The sequence below is a fragment of the Lissotriton helveticus genome, chromosome 1_2 (genome assembly GCF_964261635.1).
Source record: "Lissotriton helveticus chromosome 1_2, aLisHel1.1, whole genome shotgun sequence".
NCBI classification, from domain to species: domain Eukaryota; kingdom Metazoa; phylum Chordata; class Amphibia; order Caudata; family Salamandridae; genus Lissotriton; species Lissotriton helveticus.
In genome coordinates, this window is record NC_136058.1 from 33,171,104 (window position 1) to 33,193,968 (window position 22,865).

The following is a 22,865-nucleotide window of genomic DNA, read 5'->3' on the forward strand; positions in this document are numbered from 1 at the left end:
AAGGTTTCCTGAGCCTAGAAGCTAGGTATAACGCCGCTTTCTCGGCGGGGCACCCATTCCGCAGATCGGGGATGAACGATGTCATCCGGGTCCAACATGTCGGCTATCGTCACCTTGGGGGGTTCCGATGGCGCCGCCGGTCGCCACGACCTCGACGAGCCTGCGTCGTCATGCGAAGCATCAGGGGAGTCCCCTTGTTGCGTCCCGGGAGACGGTGGCAAGGGATCATCATTCCCAGGCGCGGGCTCTTGTGGAGGCAATATGGGAGTAGTATGTTCTAGAAACGCCTACTTGAGGCGCTCGAATGCGTCCGTATCAACCTCCCTGTCGCACTTCTTCTTCGGAGGGGGGGCGGGGGGGGCCATGACCGTCTGAGGCCTGCCCTGAGCTCCCGGAGGGCCCAGGATAGCGGGGGGAGGGGTCCCCAACGTAGCACAAAGCTTCTCAATCTTGTCAGCCAAACGCTGTTCCATAGGGGTCATAAGATCTGACACCGCCTTTTGGATAGCGCCGTCCACTTTATTGTAAAAATCATCCCACTGGAGATTTTGCAAGGAGGAGTCCTCCTCATAATACTCGTGCTCCATGGCCCCCCCACACGTGAGTACCAATATATACTGTGGTACAGGTGTCACCAGACAGTGCACAAACCCTAGAGCACTCTCCCGCTAAAGCAGTAAAATTTCTGGGCTGAGGGTCTCCCAGCAGTGAAAGGGTGGCCGGAGGCACACGATGTAAGGCTTCACAGCCTTGGGACACCACGCTTCCACAACTTCACGGGGAAAAGATCTGCCGCCTGACAAGATGTCCTCGGGGCCTGCTGCCTTTTTCCTGCCAAAGGCCCCCACTATGCTACCTACCTGATTACACAACCGGGCGTAAAGGGACCGAGTCCTCGGTGCACCGCACCGCTACCTACCCGCAGAGCGGGCGTACAAAAGCAAGGGGAATTGTGTACAGACCCAGATTCGCTGGGCGATTCAGGCGGCCGGGTGCGGATACTCCACAGGGACTGGAGCGCGTCTAAAGTTGTCTGCTGTCAGAACGCGCTCCGGGACCCAGGTCGCGATGCCCCCCCACAGCGGCCTCTAGCGGCCGGAGGACCGCAACAGGGTCTACAACTGTAACAATGGGACACCGCGTAAGGAGCGCACGAGCGCTCCCGCGATGCTGAGGGAATCTGAAAGGGAAAAAGTGATTGTCCCAAAACGATCCCCAACCACCAAACACCGATTTAAATAACAGAGAAAGAAAAAGCACTTATCTCTAGCTACTGAGCAGCGAAGAAAGAGGAAGTGCAGGAAGTTACATGACGTTTTATGGAAGACCTGCATGGAAACTGTTGAAGGACTTAAAGAGAGACTGTAGTTTTTACTTTCCCTAGTGTTGTGGGAAATGCAGTTTATTGTTGGTTATATGAAAATCTGCTGTGCTTAAAATTGGAAATAAAGCGAAGAGAGAAGTGACCATGTGGCCCCTTCTACTGATAAAGGACCTAAACGGACCGGAGTAAATGTGTGAGGAAGGGCACCATTAAACCAAATTCGGTGTTGCCAAGCTGTGAGCGGAACCTCAAGGGTGCGATAGGGTTGATCTGCAACTGGAATAGGCGCGGCGGTGTATTAATCAAACACATTGTAGTCTGCTTCAACCGCCGGAAAGCTGACGCAAGAGTAAAAGCGGTGGAAGAGCACAAAAAATGAATTTGATGCCATAACTCAACAAACAAGACGGATGCCATAAAAGAAGTCTCACCTTTTTACTTTGACATTGCTATTCGTCAATGTTGCATAGCATCAGCAAAAAGAAAAAAAAAGATTTCTAATACAATATCGCATTGGAAAAAATCCCCCGTGTGATTCTAAGGCGTACATGTGTCAATCATGCATGTACACATATGTATCATGATGCTACGGCAGCCCCATTGTGATGATGCATACGCATGCATATGTCGCAACATACGTGCACACATGTGCCACGAGGCTCCCCTTTCCAAATTGGTGGGCGCCAATCTTGGAGCAGTACATTAAAATATATATATATATATTGTGTGAAAGCATAATAATTAGAAAGGAGCAACTAGAAGCAGGGAGTGACAGAGTAGCAACAAAGGAGCAAGATTGTGGGGGCATAAAAAAGTCTAACAAAAGCTGAGCGGGATTTGGAAGGATAGCAGAGGAAGGGAAGAGCTTAGAGAAGAGAAAGCAACATTGAGCACAAAGAGGGTAGGGATGCGAGGGAGAAGCAGCACACAGGACAGAATGAAAACACCTGCACCCTCATGGAGAGCTGAAAGAATACACGATCAAGCTCTGTGGGAAGATACAAATAATCCGGTCGGAAGGATGGTAAGGAAGATATGGTCCAGGGGCAGGCAAAACACAGAAGAAGATGGGAAGACGGTGAATAATAAGTAAGCACATGAGTCAGACAAAGAAGCCAGCCCATGGAAAGCAGTGGGCTGACCTAAACATCTGTAGACAAGACCTTGATGTGAATGGACAGAGTGGGATCGGAGTACAATATACTGGGTTCTTAATCACTTTGATTCTGAGGAGGCGGGTGTGGCTAGAAACACGTCATAAAGCCAGCACTTACTATTGGAGCGTGTCTAACTTTTACGAAGAAGTTATCTTTTTTTTTATTAACTGGATGGAGTCTACTGCTCCTTATGTTGTGCATAGTATTTGTGGATTACCACATCTGGCTTCTTTATAACATTTGTACGTTGAGGCACAGTTAGAACTATCTGGAATAACAAGGAAATAGTCTATATAGATATGTTTCAAAACATGCAACACATTGGCACAGATGCGCCTCTGATGAATGAAGAAAGACAAATTAGATAGGTCACAGTGTCAATCTTTGTTTAAACATGATGTCAATGGTGTCCCCAAAGTCTCCATTTCGGTTGTTCACTATAGAGCATCAATTTTAAGTTCAAACCTTCCTTTCAGCTTTGCTTGTTAATACACAATAGCAGAGTCAATTTGTAAAGCATATTTTAACACCATCTTACCTAGAATCTCTGTTGTTTACTAGCAATTCAAGGTTTTGAGCTGATGTTGAATCTATCATGGCTGTTTGCTCACTTCCCTGAAAACAAATCTTGATCGACTTCGGAGCATAAACCGCATTTTGAATAAACTCAACATATTTAAGCAAGGCTGCCACGGCAGCAAGGCAGTAATACCTACAAATGCAAAATCAAAGTACATTTCAAATTTCAGTAATTCTCAAGCACATTAAATTTACCAGGTGGTCCTTAAAATGCTTTAGAAGAAGTGTTTATGTAAACTATATATATATGCCAATCATAAAATTGTTTCTGACATGCTGTTCTTGATTTTTACAATATTAGTAACGGGGATATTAGCATGGCAATAGATTGAATGATTTACAGGTTACTGTCATACGCAAGACATACAACATCAACATGGCTGTACTGAGAGTCAGAAACAAGTACAACACTGACTAGGAGTTGTCTGCTTTTTCAAAAGCTTTAATGGGTCACAAACTTCATGTGGGACCTCGTTCAAAATAGCAAAAAATTATGTGGGTGAACCTTTGTGTGACTGTTGATGATGAGTATGAGTAGAGATAGGTGGACGGTATGGAGCACACCAACAGAACATACAGGAAGTGGAGTGTTGCGCAGTTGGGGATCTGTGCACTGCAAAAGAAATTACCAAAGGGCATAGGACACCATGGCGTGCAGTGCAGGTAGATTACTTAATACAGCCCTGGACAAGGAAGCTCTGATGACCATGAGCCAGAGGTTAAGTGACTGAGAGGATTAGTGAATGCCGAGGCTGTGCAAGGAGCAGAAAGCCCTGGCTTGCCCCACTATAGGAGCCCCAAGAATAAAACCAAATGATTACTTTACAAAGGAGTGTTAATTTAATAATCCTCGATTAATACAACAACTTTTAACAGGCACCAGCACTGATTATGTTGAGGAGGCCTGATAGACTGGGATTTAGTCATCTTGTAACTTCCAAAAATCCATTCACCTCTCTCAGTGAGATGCCTACTTGGAGTATTCAAGTTGTGTTGAGGTGGAACAGAGATCATTCTCCAACATCAGACTCAAAACAGTGCTCCTCAAAGGTAGAATAATAGTTGGATGAAATATCAGGAAAGAGCCCCCAATACAAAATTTAAAAGCGCTGTAAAGGCTATGACACTGTAGCTACACATACATTTTTGGGGAAGAGAGGTTCCAGAAAAAGACCAACCTGAAAAGGGTTTTTGGAGTATCATGGTCTTTGGCCCACAACTTTCTCTTTGTGCTCCACTAGTGCGGGAGCAAGATTCTTTAGACTGTTTGATGATGTGCGCATTTAGAATCAGAACAGGTTGGCAGGTGTGCATAAGGTGTTGAGGCTGATTTGAGAAAAGCTTTGCTTCTTATTATGCGAGATGCATGTTCAGTTCAGGAAATTAACTCCTTGGGTGCTAAGGACATACGCTCGGGTGCTGAGGAAGTTCCCAGCATGTCCTAGCGGAGAAAGCACTGACGCTTCTCCCGCATGCCCTCCCACACCTCATGCCCTCACCAGGGATGGCAGCAGAAGGGCTTCCGCTGCCACCCCTGACCCCTACCCCAGCAATCTGATGTTGTCAGCACACACACAGCACACCAACTTAATCAAAATATGCCGGGGACACGCTGGGAGTTTTTCCTTTCCCCTAGTGTCTCTCCGCAGTGCATTCCTGCTGCAGAATTGTGTGTGGGACCGTGATCGCGCAGGAGGAAAGCACCCGCTAGACATCAGGGATGTTTTTGTTGTTGCAGCAAGCGCCCCCTTGGACATTGGTCACTAACCGACATTTGCCACATGTTTTGACCGTTTTCCGCCACCCCGGGAGCAGACCGCCCATTTGTTTAGGCAAATCTGCCCCCAAGTGGTGCAGAAAACCACTAGACACCAGATATTCATCTAGATATATGTCAGAGATCAGCCCCTTGGGCAAGGGTTGCTTCCCAAATATATTACCACAGGATCTGGCTGGGGCAGATCAGTAATTTGTAAGTCCAAGCTGCACCAGTTAGCATGCTGGGGGGGGGGGGGGGGGGGGGGCGACCCTTTGTGCAAGGGCTGCTCCAGCATGTTTTGGCCATTTTCTGCCCCCAAGGGCCACGTCACCCCAAGGGGGTGTAAAACCCCTAGACACTAAGGAGTGTAACATTGCTGTTGGTTGGAGAGTGGCCCCTTAAACAAGGGTCACTCCTCATTTTTGGGCTGTTTTCTGCCCCCATGGGGCATATGAGTAATTTCCTTTGCCCAGCTGCCCCCAGCTGGGGTGGAAAACCGTTTGACTTTTTATATGTATGCTGGTGAGTGCCCTCCTGGCCAAGGGTCACTTCCCAGTAATTTACGCACGTTCTTTGTTTTCTACTCTCCCTGCGGAAGATCAGACATTTCTTAGACCAGTATGCCTACGGAAGAGAGGGGTGGCAGAAAATCAATTGACACCAGGGAAAACGTTTCTGTGTTTATGTGAACTGGAGTTTGGCTGCCAGTCTGCGTGTACTGGTGTTTGGCTCGCAGTGTGTGTGTACTGGAGTTTGGATGGCAGTGGGTGTGGACCGGCATGGCTGGGGTTTGGCTGATGGTGTGTTTGAACTGGGGGTACCAATTTCTCGCCTTTGCTTTGTGCTCCCCTTGAGGACAGATCAGGCATTTGTGATGCCGATTTGACCCCGTGGGGGGAGTTTTATAATGGTAACAGTTTAATTTCTTGCCATCATTTCCATTTATGACCATCATTTTTTATTTATCCTTTTTATTGTAGTGCAAAGCTTTTGATTTCCTTGGTGGCAACTCCTGCTTACCGCTTCAGCACTGGTAGATCTGCAGGTTGTGTAGTCGCATGTGTTTGGTAAGGAAACATTTTTGTAATATTTACTTCAAATGAGTATCATTGCCCTGCTTTAATGTTTTTTTTAATGGATGTAAACAATACTAACATATTTAGTTTGTGATTTTATTTTCTGAATTAATATTTGGATTTGAGCAAGATTTGTATTGTGTAATTATGTCTAATTCTTTGATTTGGTTTTCCTTTCAAGTTGATTATTGTTGGTGCCAAATAGGTGGAGATGATCTATTCTTCTTTGGCAAGTGAGCGGTATCTTTTAAGAGTATCACGTTCATTGGGTGGATTGTATTGATAGTTTTTCCAGATCATCATATGTCAATAGTTATATTTACTGTTAGGTACAGTCGGTTGAGTGTTGCCTTGTTTGATGGTCGCAGACGGGCACAGATGGGCTTGCCTTAGGCGCATCCGCGCTACAGGACTGTAGATATAGGAGGGAAGACTCCTCCTCCTTACTTTAGAGCCCAAGAGCACTAGAGGGTATCCTTCAACAATGGCGTCGCTCTGCCACTCAAACCTCCCCGCCTTCCATCCCCGCTAAGGTGGTGCTGCCTAAATTTCCTGAAGAATAAGACATTACTAAGCGGCGAAGAGGTGCTTTAGTGCAAAAAAGGAAATAATATGAAGCCTTTGTGAAAGGTAAAACGAAGTGCTATGAAATAAAAATTCAACTCAAATTCATCACAGGTTCATGACATTTTTGAATGAAAGCCTGAATCCAAGATGACTATTGTAAAGTTTCAGCAATCTGTAATAGGCAGCCTTTTCGCTGTTGAGCCGGCAAGTGTTCCCAGAGTCAGAGTGGTGGAAGATGTGGCTACATTGAAAGATTGCCACATTTCTGAATGAGTTTCTCCAAAACTCTTGTCGTAGATGTAGAGATTGTGGGCCTGATTTAGATCTTGGTGGATGGGTTACTCGGTGACGGATATCCCATCCACCAAAATATAAATCCCATTATATCCAATGAAATGTATATTTCAGCGGATGGGATATCCGTCACTGTTGTGATGGAGTAAGACGTCCAGCAAGATCTAAATAAGTCCCAGTGTCTGAAAATAAGTACAAAAGGAGAATTCTATGTACTGCTCGAGTGTCCTTCTAACCCTAGCGTAGGCGTGCACATATGTTTTAAATTGTACCATACACAATCCAAGTATTGGGAGCAACCATGACAGTAAAATGTAATTGGCTGTGGTCTGTATGGCTACATATTTTCTGTTTAGATAGCAGGTGCCATAATATAGAACGTGCCTCTAGGAGCTCAAAGGGCACGTTGGTATTACAGAAGGGGCCGCAGACGTCCGCAGCCCATTCTGTAATACTGAAGTCGCTGGCGCACATGTAGTGCCAGCACTTTCTCAAGAAGGCATTCTGTAATTTGCTTGGGGGGGGTGGCCGCCATGCAAATGAGGGAATCCCTTTGGCTCTGCGCCAGAAATGTATTGTAGACGATAGTGCAGAGTCAAACAAGCTGTCAGTGCGCTCCCTGATGACAGCCTTCTGGACGGGGAAAAACATCCCCTTTCAAATGGGTGCAGTCACTTATTGCACCCGCCTGCAAGGGGATCTCAAATCCCTTTTTAAAGTGCAGGCGGATTGCCACCTGCACAGACAAACACAGAGCAGCTTTTAATTCTCTTGAATGCGCTGCGCAGCACAAGTTTGCGGCTGCCCTGAGGACAGCGCATTCTTTCCTGTTTGCACCTAGGGCACCTGCTTAAGGGTGTGTTGGGGTTCAAACAGGAAAAGTGCATCTTATCTATAATAGGGCCCCCCTCATTGGCAGTAGTTTTATGTGCTTAGTTACAACTGTTATGTATGCAGTTATAGTGGGTATTTCATACTCTACCAATAGGTTGGTTATTTCTATTCTACATAAAATTTGCTCTTGTTAGTTGTGCAGTCTGTTCATTGTGGGTGTGTTTTACAAATTAAAGTGGTGTGGAGCTTCATGGTGATTTCTGAGTAGCTTTTGGTTGGTGGTGTGGTGACTGGCATTTGGCTGCCAGTCTGCCTGTGTAGTGACCAGCAGCAAGCTGCCAGGCGGTATGATTGCTGTGTTTGAACTTGCGTCTGGCTAGTGGTATCTGTGGCTGGTGTCTGGCTGGCAGTGTGTGTGTAGTGTGATATGCTGCAGGTCACTACACATATACTGGTAGCCAAATGCCAGTCTACACACTCTGCCAGCTGCCAGAAAATGTGATTACTTTGCTAGTCCTGATACTTTCCTAGTCCTGAGGGGGTATGAAAGTGATGGGCTCTTGAATGGCGCAGTTTGTTGATGTGTATGTTGCAATATGCTGGGCCCATGACTGGCAGTTTAAATGGTTGTGTGTGTGTGAAGCATGAAAGGTGTGGGAACCGTCTGTAAAACGGTTGGTGTCTTGTCGTGGTTTTACAGCTCAAGCGCTCTGACACACTTGTTCAGTATTAGAAAGTATAGTTATCTTATTAACAGTGATTGCTACGTTTTAATTTTTGAAAAATCTTGAGTTAATTAAATTAATACTTTGAACTTGTCACTCACCCTCTTGCCAAACCCAACCAGTATGTGTGTGAACAATCTACCAACCCCAGATACTTACATACACTAGACACCAAGGGGATTCCCCAGTGGTGCGTCTTGTGTGGATCCCACAACTAGGAACTGGAATTGCGGGGACTTACAAATTTCCAGCCACCAAGAGTTCCCACGTCTCCCAATAAAAATGGTACTTTACCTGTGTGAGTGGGCCTAGCACCCACAAAAGAGTAGCTGTAGTTTTTGGGCCTGGGCTCAGCTGCCACCCAGGGAAGCCTACCAAATCCAGACATTTCAGATTAATAGACAACAAGGGGAGAACAGGGTGGTGTGCCTCTTGAAGATGCCACAAAGTTTCTTTACCCAAAATGCCAGCAGACCTCAGGATTTGCCTAAAATTTCACTTTTTATGAGCATTTCTGTGACGCATTCTTCCAGAATCAGAAGGAACCACAAAATTCCTGCCAGCCAGCGTTCCTCCACTTGTCCCAATAAAAATACTGCCCAACCTGTGTGGCTTGGCTTAGTGCATGTGAGAGGCACGGATCAAACTAAGGGCAATAGGTGTCCTTCTGTCGTGAGCACTAGGCCCAGCAACATAAGTGAGGTACTATTTTTTCCGGGAGGCTTGGGGGAAGGGTAGGTGGTAGGAAATAAGTTGCTCCCCGCAGATTCCAGAACTTTCCTTCACAGAAATTTCAGGAAAAAGTGTTATTTAGTCAACGTTTGAGCTTTGCAAGGGGTTCTGGGTAAGAAAACCTGGTGAGAGCCCCACACGTCTCCCCACCCTGGATTACCATGGGTGTCAACCTTTAAAAAATGTGCAGGCTTGCTGGGTTTTCTTATGTGCTGGTTAAGCTAGGGCAAAAAATCCACAGCATGCAACAAAGGGTCAGTTTTCAGTGAAATAATGTGATGCCCATGTTGCATTTTGGCACCTTTCCTGTCACTGCCACTAGCCCTAACCACACAAGTGACGTACTTTTCTTATCGGGAGGCATAGAGGAATGCTAGATGGAAGGAAGTTTGTGGTTACCTACAGAATTCAGAACTTTGCATCACAGAAATGTGAGGAAAATATGTGTTTTTTAAGGGCTTCTAGGTAGGAAAACCTGGTGAGAGCTATGTGGGTAAGTCTGGAATGTATTCCCCTGGGTGTCAAGTTCTCAAAATGTGCAGGCTTGCTAGGTTAAGCTAGGGCCCAAAATCATGAACAAGCCACATTCGGGAAAAATCAGTGGAAAATGTGAAGTGTCCCTGTTGTGTTGTGGCACCTTTCTCGTTTGCTGCTACATACTATCCGCTCAAATGTGGTACCATTTTCACTGGGAGATTTGGAGGAATGGTAGAGGATAGGTATTTTGTTGCTCCCTACAGATTCCTGAGCTTTGCATCACAGAAATGTGAGGAAAATGTGTGTTTTTTGGTCAAAGTTTAAGGATTGCAAGGGTTTCTGTGAAGCAAAACATGGCGAGAGCCACAAAAGTCACCGCACCATGGTTTTTGCCCCGGGTGTCTAGTTTTAAAAAATATGCAGGTTTATTAGGTTTCCATAGGTGTCAGCTGAGCTAGGGCCAAAAATCCACTGCTAGCCGCAGTGAAAAGAAAGGGTCAGGTGTCAGTGGAAAAATGTGATGTATCCATGTTGCATTTTGGCGTCTTTCCTGTTGCAGGCACTAGCCGAACCCTGCAAGAGTGCTACCATTTTTATCAGGAGACTTTGGGACTGGTCGGTGGTAGGAAATCTGTTGCTCCCTACAGTTTCCATAATATTCCACCACAGAAATGTGAGGAAAATGTTGTTGTCACTGTTTGAAGCTTGCAAAGGATTCAGAGTAAGAAAACCTGGTGAGAGCCACGCAGGTAACCCCCTAACCCCCCTCTGAATTCCCCTGAGTGTCTAGTTTTCAAAAATGTGCAGGCGTGCTGGGTGTCTCATATGTGTCAACTAAGCTAGGGCCAAAAATCCATAGATAGCCACATTGTAAAACAAACATTTGCAATGCAATGGGTCTCGCATTACAGAAAGTCTGAGCTATTGGGGGAGCAAATAAAAATGCAACACCATTAGCTCAAACTTAAAGCAATGCGAGAACTATTGCATTGCAAAGGCTTTTTTAAAATGCCAACAATTATTGTTTTTGTGCAGGAAGGTGTGCCTTCCTGCACAAAAACAATCACCCCACAACGTAGGCACCTTTGTAACATGATGTAAAGGTGTCTGCTCTGGCGCATGGCAGCATTTTGTGCCCCAGTGCAGGGGAAAGCACATGATTGCGCCGTATTGATTTTAATGCTACACATCCTTGTGCTTTTAAAATGAAACAGCCCTGCGTCATTTTTAGGTCTCGCCTGTCGATGCGCATGCGCATCGAGCTTGCGAGACTATGGGGGCTTAACCACTCTTTAACTAACTTGCAAGGAATCGTGGCGATTCCTTGCAGTGCCCGTGACTTTTAAGCTCAATGCGCATGCGCTTAGAGCTTAAAAGCGCGTGCACATCTCACAGCCTCCCCCAGCTCCGCCCCCTCCTCTCCTGCCCGCCGTGTCGCATTTCTCCTCCCCCCACCCCTTCTCTCTCGTCCAGCCGTCGTGTTTATTTATTGTTTTACCCGCTCCGCCCCCTCCCCTGCCCGCCGTGTCGCATCGTCATGGCAGCTTTGAAAGTAGGGGCAGAAGAGCGCCACTCTCTCTCCCAGCACACCTCCCCCTCCAGCATCCACTCCCCCCTTGTCTCTCTGTGCCCGCCCCCACCACTCCGTCTCGCCTGTCGATGCGCATGCGCATCGAGCTTGCGAGACTATGGGGGCTTAACCACTCTTTAACTAACTTGCAAGGAATCGTGGCGATTCCTTGCAGTGCCCGTGACTTTTAAGCTCAATGCGCATGCGCTTAGAGCTTAAAAGCGCGTGCACATCTCACAGCCTCCCCCAGCTCCGCCCCCTCCTCTCCTGCCCGCCGTGTCGCATTTCTCCTCCCCCCACCCCTTCTTTCTCGTCCAGCCGTCGTGTTTATTTATTGTTTTACCCGCTCCGCCCCCTCCCCTGCCCGCCGTGTCGCATCGTCATGGCAGCTTTGAAAGTAGGGGCAGAAGAGCGCCACTCTCTCTCCCAGCACACCTCCCCCTCCAGCATCCACTCCCCCCTTGTCTCTCTGTGCCCGCCCCCACCACTCCTAATGAGCTGCTTGTTTTCATTTGCAGTACACCATGTGCGCATTTACTTTCATAACGGTGGCTCACCGTTTTAACTTGTTTTAATTTCCCAATCTGACCAAAAGGTTTGCCGATGCCTGACGTGCTACTGCTCCGCCCCCTCCCCTGCCCGCCGTGTCGCATCGTCATGGCAGCTTTGAAAGTAGGGGCAGAAGAGTGCCACTCTCTCTCCCAGCACACCTCCCCCTCCAGCATCCACTCCCCCCTTGTCTCTCTGTGCCCGCCCCCACCACTCCTAATGAGCTGCTTGTTTTCATTTGCAGTACACCATGTGCGCATTTACTTTCATAACGGTGGCTCACCGTTTTAACTTGTTTTAATTTCCCAATCTGACCAAAAGGTTTGCCGATGCCTGACGTGCTACTGACCTCTCCACAGCCATGCCTACCTAATGGAGTACATGCTTGAATATATGTATATAGCCAGGCAAATATAAAGTACAACAAAAAAAACATTTGTCGCATTTCTTCTCCCCCCTCCCCTGCCTTCCCTCCGTCTCTCTTTTTTTTTTTTACCCAAAACATTTGTCGCATTTCTCCTCCCCCCCCTTCTCTGCCTTCCCTCTGTCCTTCAGTTGCTTCATGCCTTTGCTTGACCTCTTTTCCTTCATTCTTTTCGTAACCTCTACTCCTACTCCGCCTTTCAGCATCCTTTCATCCCCTTCCTCCTCCCCCTCACTTCAGCCCTCCCTTCTCGTTTCCTCTCTCTTCTAAACACGTCATTCGTCCCTGCCTTCAATATCCTCTCTTCTTTCCCTCATCCGACCCCCTCCATGCCCATATTTACCCTTGCCCCCTTCGCCCCCTTCCCTCCCTGCCCCTCCCCATCACTGTTGGCCACACCATTGAATTGAATTAATTCCGCCATGCTGTTCGCAACGGGCCCACCCCTGCAGCAGGCATTGCTTGAAATCAAAGGCGCTTGGAGGTCTCCACGGGGTTCTCTTTGTTTTCCGCCCAGGCGCTGCTTTGATCCGTGGCTGATTATTATGAGAACCCGGAGGGGCTCCTGGCCCCCAGCGTTAAGGGCTCCTCGCCTGCAATCGGATACTTTTAGAGTCTGCCCTTTAGTTTTCACAACAAAGCAAAGACAACCCTGAAAATGTCCATGAAGTATAAAACATCTTAATGTAAATTGTCCGGCAAATTCCCACTGAACACCACCACATCCACCATCACCACCACATCCACCACCACATCCACCACCACATCCACCACCACCACCGCATCCACCACAACCACATCCACCGCATCCACCACCGCATCCACCACCACATCCACCACCACATCCACCACCACATCCAACATCACCACCACATCCACCACCACATCCACCACCACATCCACCATCACCTCCACATCCACCATGACATCCACCGCCACATCCACCACCCCATCTACCACCACCACATCCACCACCACCACTGCATCCACCACCAAATCCACCGCCACCACATCCACCTCATCCACCACCGCATCCACCATCACCTCCACATCCACCATGACATCCACCACCACATCCACCACATGCACCACCACCACATCCACCACCACATCCACCGCATCCACCACCACCACCGCATCCACCACCACATCCACCACATCCACCATCACCTCCACATCCACCATGACATCCACCGCCACATCCACCACCACATCCACCACCACCACATCCACCACATGCACCACCACCGCATCCACCACCACATCCACCACCACATCCACCACACCCACCACCACCACATCCACCACCAGGTGCAAATGCAATGTTCTTGGATTTTCGTCACAATAAAATACACTGAACATAATCTTCACAAAATTAATTTACAAACGTTTAAGCTATTGCCATTATAAATTACAATAAATGTTATTTAAGTATTAATTATTTACAAAATTAAAAGCCATTGTTATTTGCAATATCAATACATCTAAGTCACGTAAAGACAACACACATTGCATTACAAATGCTATAGGTGTCACATTTGCGAAAGTTCAAACTATTGACATTGTAACTGACAAAGCTATTACTTTTGCTATTTTCAAAACCAACACATAAATAAAAAAAGTGTCATTTACAATACCAATTGTTCAAACTTTCCTAATGCGAGACCTATTGCATTTCCAATGCTTGTTTAGTAAATGAGGCCCATAATACGTACACACAAATGCAAGCTGCAATTCAGAAGAGATATGGATTATGTATGATTTTGAGTTTTCTTAGTAGTAACTATACAGCACAGTGAAAGTCCCAACAATCCTGGATAGAGAGATAGAGAGCATGAGTTTTCTCAGTACATAGCTGTGTAAGGGTTATTTCAAACAGCCCTTTTAGACACTGCAGGAAATGTTAAGACAGATCATCTAGTTTGAGTACCCACTAACTCCCAGATTATGACAGCATTGTTAAATAGGGTACCCAGGTTTACTAAATTCTACACTACCGCAGTCTGTGGCTAGAGGTCCCTGTAGAGTCAGGTTCAGGTGCTGGGTGTAGTCCCACAGGCCATTACTGAAGGTCACTGTAGAGCCAGGCACTAGTGCTGGCTCCACTCATGCACTACCACAGGCTGTTACTAGAGGTCCCTGTAGAGGCAGGCACTGTGTTTTAGGCCAATTTTACCTGCTAACATTTTATTCACTGTTAAGTCGAAAACCTGCTCAAGATTCTAATGAGCATAATTTTTACCCAGTTCTCCTTTTAATTTTTTTTACCCAAATCATTACGTTAAAGAACTGATGGGAAAAATAGACTTTCCTGAGAGACATTTGAGTAAATTATCATGAAAAAGTGGCACTGCTTTGATTTAAGCCCCTTCCTGGCACATCTACAATTAGACAAAAGATGCCACATGACCGACGGGTGCTCGGACATCAAGCAGAGTTAACGGTTACAAATTTTTCCAGGATCGTTCTGTTTATTCAACAGAAATTCTCCACAGAATATACAAAATTGACAATTGTCGAAGGCTAACTTCTTTACTTTTAATAAAGAAAACGGGATAGTATATGGCAAGATCGGACTCTAGCACCATGCGCGTGATCTGAAATGCATGCAAGCGCTATGTACGGTGCAGCAGGGAGGGGGAGTGTGTGGGGGCACCAAATAGTACCTCAATTAAGTGGGGAGCAGTGGACGGGCATGGATTAAACTTGAATTATTCTGTGCTTAGTCCCTGCCTCACAGCCAGTGTTGGAAGTGACGTTTCAGCTGCACTGGCCACTTACAGAGCCAGTAAAGAAGAGTGACGTGAAGACAACAAATACTAAGTCACAGGGGGGTTCCGAGCCCTTTACTGACTACAGCAGCATCTCGCAGCGAGAGGTAAGCGCAAGCGCATGCATTCGCAGACTCAACCCTAAAAATAGTCAGTTTTCAGGGGAAAAATGTGATGTATCCATTTTCCGGTTGCGGCGACTGGCCCATACCACACAAGCGTGGTACCAATCTTATCAGAAGCCTTAGCCTCATAGATTCCATAACTTTCTATAACTGAAATGTGAGGAAATGTGTGTTTTTAGTCAATGTTTTAGGTTTGCAAGGATTTCTTTGTAAAAAAAACCTGGTGAGAGCCACTCAAATCACCTCACCTAGGATTGCACCAGGTGTCTAATTTTAAAAAATGTGCAGGATCGCTGGGTTTCCGTAAGTGCCGGCTGAGCTGCGGCCCAAAACCCACAGCTAGCGACATTATGAAAAAAGGGACAGTGTTCAGTGGGAAAATGTGATGTGTCTATGTTGTGTTTTGGCACCTTACCTGTCCTGTCCACTAGCCCTACCCACACAAGCGTAGTACCATTTTTATTGGGAGACTTAAGGGAATGGTAGGCAATGTGTTCCTGCGTGCAGATTCCAGAACTTTCCATCACAGAAATGTGAGGAAACTGTGTTTTTTAATCAAAGTTTGCAAGGGAATCTGGGTAAGAAAACTGCCATGCAAGTCACCCTACACTGGATTCCCCCCATTGTCTAGCTTTAAAAAAAATGCAGTTTATGTAGGTTTCCCTAGGTGCTTGCTGGGCTGGGGCCCAAAATCCACAGCTTCCAGCACTGCCCAAAAAAAATAAAAAGGATGAAAAGGGGGTGGAGGGTTCAATGGGAAAAAGTGATGCGATGTGTCCATGTTGCATTTTAGCACATTTCCTGTTGCAGCCTCTAGCCCTACGCACACAAGTGAGGTACCCCTTTTAACAGGAGACTTGAAAAATTGGTAGTTGATAGGAAATGTGTTGCTCCCTGCAGGTTCGAAAACTTCCCGTCACAGAATTGTGAGGAGTATGTGTTTTTAGTCAAAGTTTGAAGTTGTCGGAGTAAGAAAACCTGGTAAGAACCATGCATGCCACCCCACACTGGACTGGGTTTTAGGTTTTAAAAAATGTGAAGGTGTGATAGGTTTACCTAGGTGCCGGCTAATCTAGGGCTCAAAATCTACAGTTACCCACATTGCAAAAAAGGGTCCGTTTTCAGTGGAAATATTTGATGGCTCCATGTTGTGTTTTCTGCCCTTTCTTATTGTGAGCAATAGGCTTACCCACATAAGTGTGGTACCACGTTTATTGGGAGACTCAGTGGTACACAGAAAAGTAGAACAAGTGTTATTACCAATTGTATTTCTCTGCATTTGTGCCGTCCAAATGTAAGCTGGTGTGTAAGAAAGAAGACATTTTGACAAATGCCCTCTAAATCATATGCTAGTCTGGGTCCCTACAAATTGAGAGATGTGCAAATAACCCCTGCTGCTAAACGCCATATCCTCTGCCCATTTCAGAAAAACATAGGTTTCCTTGAAAACTAGTTTTAACTCTTCTTATTATAGTAGAATAGAGTAGAATAAGATACTGTAGATGTTAGACCTGTCAGCCTTAGGGTCTTGCCCCAAACTGTATCATCCCTTTCTTGCTGATCTCGTTTTTGTTGCCTTTGGACTCTGCGCTTTATCACTGCTAACCAGGGTGCGTGTTCTCTCCTTTAAACATGGTGAAATTGGATTACACCTAATTGACACATTTGATTTACTTTTAAGTCGCTAGTAATGTGGGACTACATGTACCCACTCTGTTTTAAGTGTCCATGCACGTTGTTGGCAGAAAATAAATACTATTACCTCCCAGTAAATGGAAAAGACTCAAAACACAAATTAAGTGTGCATCAATGCTACGGACCTAAGTAAACATACAACTGAGAACAAAAGATTGACTGGTGTTGTGAATTAACTGCTAGACAAAACATTTATATTTAAATCTCAACTGAAAGGTAGCAGGTGCACAGAGTTTGAAAGACACTGCCATTAAGAAAATATGGCCCACATGAATCAAAGGAAAAACCGGTCGCAAATGTTATGTTATGTTATGTTATGTTAGGGGTTTGGTAAAGCGCAACAGCTGCCCCAGCAAAGAGGCGTCCCGGCGCTGCTAGATCAAAGACAGGTACTCGAGGTTAGCCAGATATAGACAACAGCCTATGATGATGAGAAGAGGAAAGTTTTAATGGCTTTCCAAAAAGCCAACAGGTTCTCTATTCCACGGATGTGGGCCGGCAGGGAGTTCCATAGTGTAGCCGACAACACCCGGAAGGAGCGCCCTCCCATGCGGCATAGTTTGGTTCGTGGTACATTCACCAGGTGTTGTCCCAACGAGCGCAAGCTACGCCGGGGAACGTACCAGGTCAACAATGGGCGCAGTAAGACCTGTCCCCCGGTTTTAAGGATCTTAAACGCCATGACGAGGGCTTTAAATTTAATCCGAGAAGCAATCGGGAGCCAATGCAGTCTTCCAAACGTAGCTCTAACAGGGCATCTGCGAGGGAGCCCAATCAGAGTTCTCGCTGCCAGATTTTGAACCAGTTGGAGTCGCAGTACCTCTGCTAGCACCCAGGAGCAGTACGCTGGCATAGTCCAAACGAGAAATAATCATGGCTTGAACAATAAGCTGACGTACTGTTGGCTCAAAATACTTCAGGATAGGTTTTAGGCCTCTCAACAGGCCCACACAGGTAGCTGCCACTCTCTTTGTGTGGGTCTGAAAGCTAAGTGAGGAGTCCATCCACACTCCCAAGTTCTTAACTAGGGAGTGTGGATGGCCAGATTCTCCCTTTGCGACCGGTAGTTTTGCATTTGGGATGCATCATCCCAAATGCAAAAATCGCAATTTAAGAAATCGCAAAATTACGATTACTTAAATTGCGATTGCATTTAAGGAATCTCAATTTTTTTTACTTTAATGCATTGCATTTAAGGAATCTCAAATAGCAATTTAGCTAATAGGGGGAGCAAATTACCATGAAGTTGAACTTCATGGTAATTTGCAAAAACTTTGAAAAATGCACTAAAGTGCATATTTCAAAGTTCCATTTTACACACACACATGCCCTTGGGGCATGTATGTATGCAAGATGTACTCATATGCAGATTTTAGGGGTGCAACAGGGTGTCCTTCTGACACCCTGGCACCCTTGAAATTGCATTCTCAATTTGCGATTCTCTAATTGAGAATCGTAAATTGAGAATGTCTTCCCATTCACTCCTATGGGCCTCTAGGCCCATAGGAATGAATGTGGAGGTATTCCTTAATTGCGACTCGCAATTTGCGAGTCGCAATTAAGGAATGTTTAGAAATCGCAATTTTTTTAGCGATTTGTACATGCATAGCCTTTTGCTGTTCCTTATTAGCGAAGCCTTATTTTTCGCTAATAAGGAATCGCAAATGGCATTGTTGATGCATGTGGGCCTATATGTTTCCTTTACATGAACTGCAGACTTAGACTGAATTACAAATATTTTTAGGAAATGAAAGATGTATTTATTTTACTAATACTGTGCATACCATGTATAGACACCACTTGAATGTGGTGTTTTCCTGAGCTACACTTTGGTTGGTGTTTTCATTATAAATGGTTAATGTGATTTATCAGTGCCATATTCTATTGACAATTAAAAAGTATTGCATACATGTTTCTACACTGCCTATACAAGTGGATACATTAAGTCTTTGTGCGGAAGGAGGTGCTCGCTGTAGAAAGAACATAAGTTACATTGTTGCAGTACATGCACTAACCGAGCGTAGACACTTACCCTCAATTTTATTCTACTCTGGTCGGTGGTATACACGGCAATTAACCTTCAGCTAAGTGAGAACTCAACTCCTGTTTTACACCCACAGTGGCAAAGTAAATAAATACGGAAGGATTTAGCTGTGAACTGTGAGAAACGAATTCACTGGCCAAGAACCCATGCCAGAATCATCAGGACCATCTGCACATCATGGAGCCATAAACCCCATGCTGAAAGTCGTTATTTCCTCTAATAATCTACATGGGACAACTCGATTAATGTGTTTAAGGATACTCGTCATAAAACCACCAAGCCAGCATTGCCAAGAAGTTCACCAAAAACAGGTTTCATTAAATCTCATTATTCAAAGTATCTACTGTCAAATTTTGTAAAGATCCTTTGAGAATTGTATTTGCTTTGATTTGTCTTTTTGCTGAAATGTTTTTTTTAATAGAAGGAAACTTAAAGGAGCACTCACGTCTAAAGCAATTAAATGAATGTATTGCGTGTAATGAGCATTCTACATTAGTCCATGAGATTCTCAAAATATAGATATATACCTCTTTTTACCAAATGAACATTATTTTTAATCTTGCTGACTAACCTAGTCTCCTCAATCAAGTGAACCAACTGTTTTGCCTGAACAGAAGGATTTAGCATTACCAATTGTCACCTGATAAAGAAATCGCAATCCACCATCTCTCCGCTTCCATATAAGTACCTTAGTTCGTCCTTCCACCAAACCTCTTCTCTTCTCTCAAGTGGTCATTCTCCCTAACGCTCCTGCACTACCACCTTATCTACATCATCAATCTAACTTGTTCTTGCAGCTTGTCCTTTTTAGGTCTCGCCTACGCAGCGCGCACACGCTGCATAGGAGAGAGACCTGTAGCCATCGGCACAGCTTTGGGGGCAAAAAGGTGCACGCGTTGCATTGCTTGCAATGGAAACGCGTGCACATCTGGCGATTCCCTTGCGGGAGCGTGCGGCGCCATATTGTGGCGCCATAGGGTAACAATCATCGCGCCTTGCTGCACGCTCCCACAGGGGAATCGCGCAGGCCCCCAACCCCTGCTGCCGCGCGAGGCGTGAACTTGTGCTGGTGTATTCATCTCTTGTTTGAAGTGTGTCGACCCCAGGGGACAGCAAAGAGCAATTATCTGCGCCAATCACCAGTCTGCGGCCTGTCAGCCTCCTCATACAACCTTACCGGCAGTCATTCAGACTTCATTACACCCAGCAGGGCCAATCCCCTGAAATTTGCATGTAAAGAGCGTTTGCAACTCCACTAGCCCTGCAGGGCAATGAATATGTGTGTTACGTTAATTATTGAAGGTTTTGGTTTCTCTTCTACAATGTGATTAAGCTTAGCCAATCGTGCATCCCATCTCGCACCAGACATTAAGTCTCACGGGATACATTTCTTCCGGAAACATTACTAAATTGTATAAAGAGTGAATACTTTTGCTGCTCAAGGGGGTTGTCTTCTACTGTAAATACTTTAAAACAAAGCCACGTGATGTGGTTGAACAGTATTCCCGCCACCTCTTGACATGACATATTTCCATTTTCCTGCCACTTCCATTACACTTCCAGGATCTGCTTGCCTAACACTCTCCTGATGACGCCTGCTAAACATAATAACCCAGATGGCAGCCGGCGAAGGGGTTTCCCTTTATAGAATTTAGCAGAGCTTGCTTCCCTCACTGAAACAATATTGGTACCGCGTCTCATCATTCCCAAGACCCCCTAACGCAGTTCAGGAAACGAGGAGGGTTAAATATGAAACTTTGTCTTTGGTGGCCTGGTTCACGTTACCAGGGCCTTCCCCTTGCTATGAGAAAAATTAAATAGTTTTCTGAAACATAAATGATTCATTAATAAAACCAGATGTGAAGTGATTGTAGAGCTCAGATTATCGTCTTGCCAAAGATGATTACATCTTTGATCTTTCACAAGCAAAAACGCATGGTCAAATTTGTGTTTACCGTAATTTGATAATATTAATTATGCAAAAAGCAATATAAATCACGTACAGAACAGCCTGCATGTGCGTGGTTATTACAACTGCTGTCTAAATTGCGTAATTTATTCAGCTGAGCTGTCATTGTTGGTGCTCATTACTATGTGGTTTTGTAGTAGTGCAAAACGAGAAGAGAGTGGAAGTGTTTTCTATTGTAGCACATGTGTAGCACTTACTACCTCTATATTTATAAGGACCATCTGATATGTCGCCTCCTCGGCAGCCCTCTCCTGAACTGCGAAAATGTCCACTTCTCTGTACAATTTACCCCAGTCCTCTCAGGAATTCAGGAATTCTGATATACCGCCCCCCCGGGGACAGGCGGTGCTTTTTGGAATTCCCTGGTAGAAAACCCCATCCACTTAGCCAGCACGTCCTCGAATTTTCTGCTTCTGGGGGATTTTAACCTTCACTTTAATGACTCTAGAGCCACACTTGAACTAGCAAAAGACCTTGCTTCCATTCAGCTGGTGCAAAAAAATTTTCTTCCCACAAACTCTCAGGGACACTGCCTTGACCCTGTGTTCTCTAATGTGGAAACGCTCCATGGAAACAACCCTATCCCTATCCCCTGGTCTGATCACCACTTGGTCCCTCTTTCCTGGCACCCCCTTTCTTCTGTCCCCCCGGGTCTCACCCCCTCGCACCTTGTCCTGCCCCTGGTCCAAGCTCTCTCTGGAGCATTGGACTCGTGAACTTGGAAAGAGTATACCCCAGTCGACCCCCTGCCCAGTGACTATGTACAACGACTTCTGCAGCTGGATAGGTGACTCTCTGAACACACTCAAAGTTTGGACCACCAAAAAACACAGCTCCACCTGTTCACCCTGGTACTCAACGGAACTGCGCACTATGAAACAAAGTTGTAAAATCTTAGAAAGAGAATGGAGAAAAAACTTCGCAGCTGAAAAGAAGCACACCTATAGGGATGCCATACGCAGCTACAGGGCGGAATTGAGGAAAGCTCAGGCAACCTTGTACGAGGCAAAAATTGAGCAGGCCGCTAGCTCCCCCAGAGAGACGTTCGCTATAATAAAAGGCTTCTTAAATACCCAGCACCCACCATCCCGGCGGACCCCCAGGGAATCCCCTGCGAAAACCAAGCCGAGCTCTTCAACTCCAAAATCCAGAACATCTTAAAAACTCTTCCTCCACCTGACCTGTCAGTAGGTTGGCCCACAGCAGACTTTCCTCCTGCCACCCACCGCCTGGAACACTTCCCCCCCCTTTTTCTTGGAGACGCTCCTTTCACTTTTGCACACAGTGAAGAGCGGATCACCCAGAGACCCAGCGCCCATGAACATCATAGCCAAAGTGGCCCCCACTATCGGTCCCATGATCACCCATATGATTAATACTTCACTTGAATCAGGAACGGTCCCTCCACTCTGGAAGGAGGCCATGGTCAAAACTCTTTTAAAGAAGCCCCACCTTGACCCTGCAGACCTGGTCAACGTCCGCCCTATATCCCTCCTACCAGGAATCTTCGAAATCATTGAGAAACATGTAAACCGCACCCTCTCTGAGTTCCTTGAAACCTACAACCAGCTTCACCCCTCACAAACTGGCTTCCGCCCTAGACAAGAGTACAGAAACCGCTCTGCTGGCAGTTGAGGAAAACAGAACTTTGCTTGATGCAGGAGGTGCAGCAGCCATCATTCTACTAGATCTGAGCGCAGCCTTCGACACAGTGAATCACCAGGTCCTGATTCATCGCCTTGGCAAGTTGGGAGTAACTGGTACCGCCCTGAGTTGGATGCGCTCCTTCATGACAGGACGCACGTTTCAAGTCTTCGAAGACGGTATGAGCTTCAAACCCCGGCCCCTCCAGTGCGGCGTCCCTCAGGGTTCGTCGCTGAGCCCTACACTTTTTAACGCATATATGGTCCCCCTTGCCTCCATTGTAGCTCCTCTTGGGATCCATATGGTCACCTACGCCGACAACACCCAACTAGTAGTAACCCTGAATCAATCCTTTCCCTATTCCTCGACCCTGAGCACCTGTCTTACGGAAGTGGTAAACTGGATGGGGTCTTCCCACCTGAAATTGAACGGTGGGAAAACTGAAATCATGACCCTGGGTAACTTTGATAACTCTGCCCTCAGAACCATCTGGCAAGCCTGCATGGTCCCAGTCCCAGCCCCTAAGCCCGAAATTAAGAGCCTGGATTTC

General features: G+C 46.0%; 1 protein-coding gene across 1 annotated transcript in view; it reads right to left on the reverse strand.

Moving 5' to 3' along the window:
- The window catches only part of MSH4 (mutS homolog 4), a 1,513,152-nt gene that overhangs the window by 1,181,065 nt on the left and 309,222 nt on the right, over positions 1 to 22,865 (reverse strand). The window contains exon 7 of the mRNA XM_078673412.1: positions 3,020 to 3,193. Coding sequence (XP_078529538.1) covers positions 3,020 to 3,193 — 174 coding nt within the window. The remainder of the gene's footprint in view (positions 1 to 3,019; positions 3,194 to 22,865) is intronic.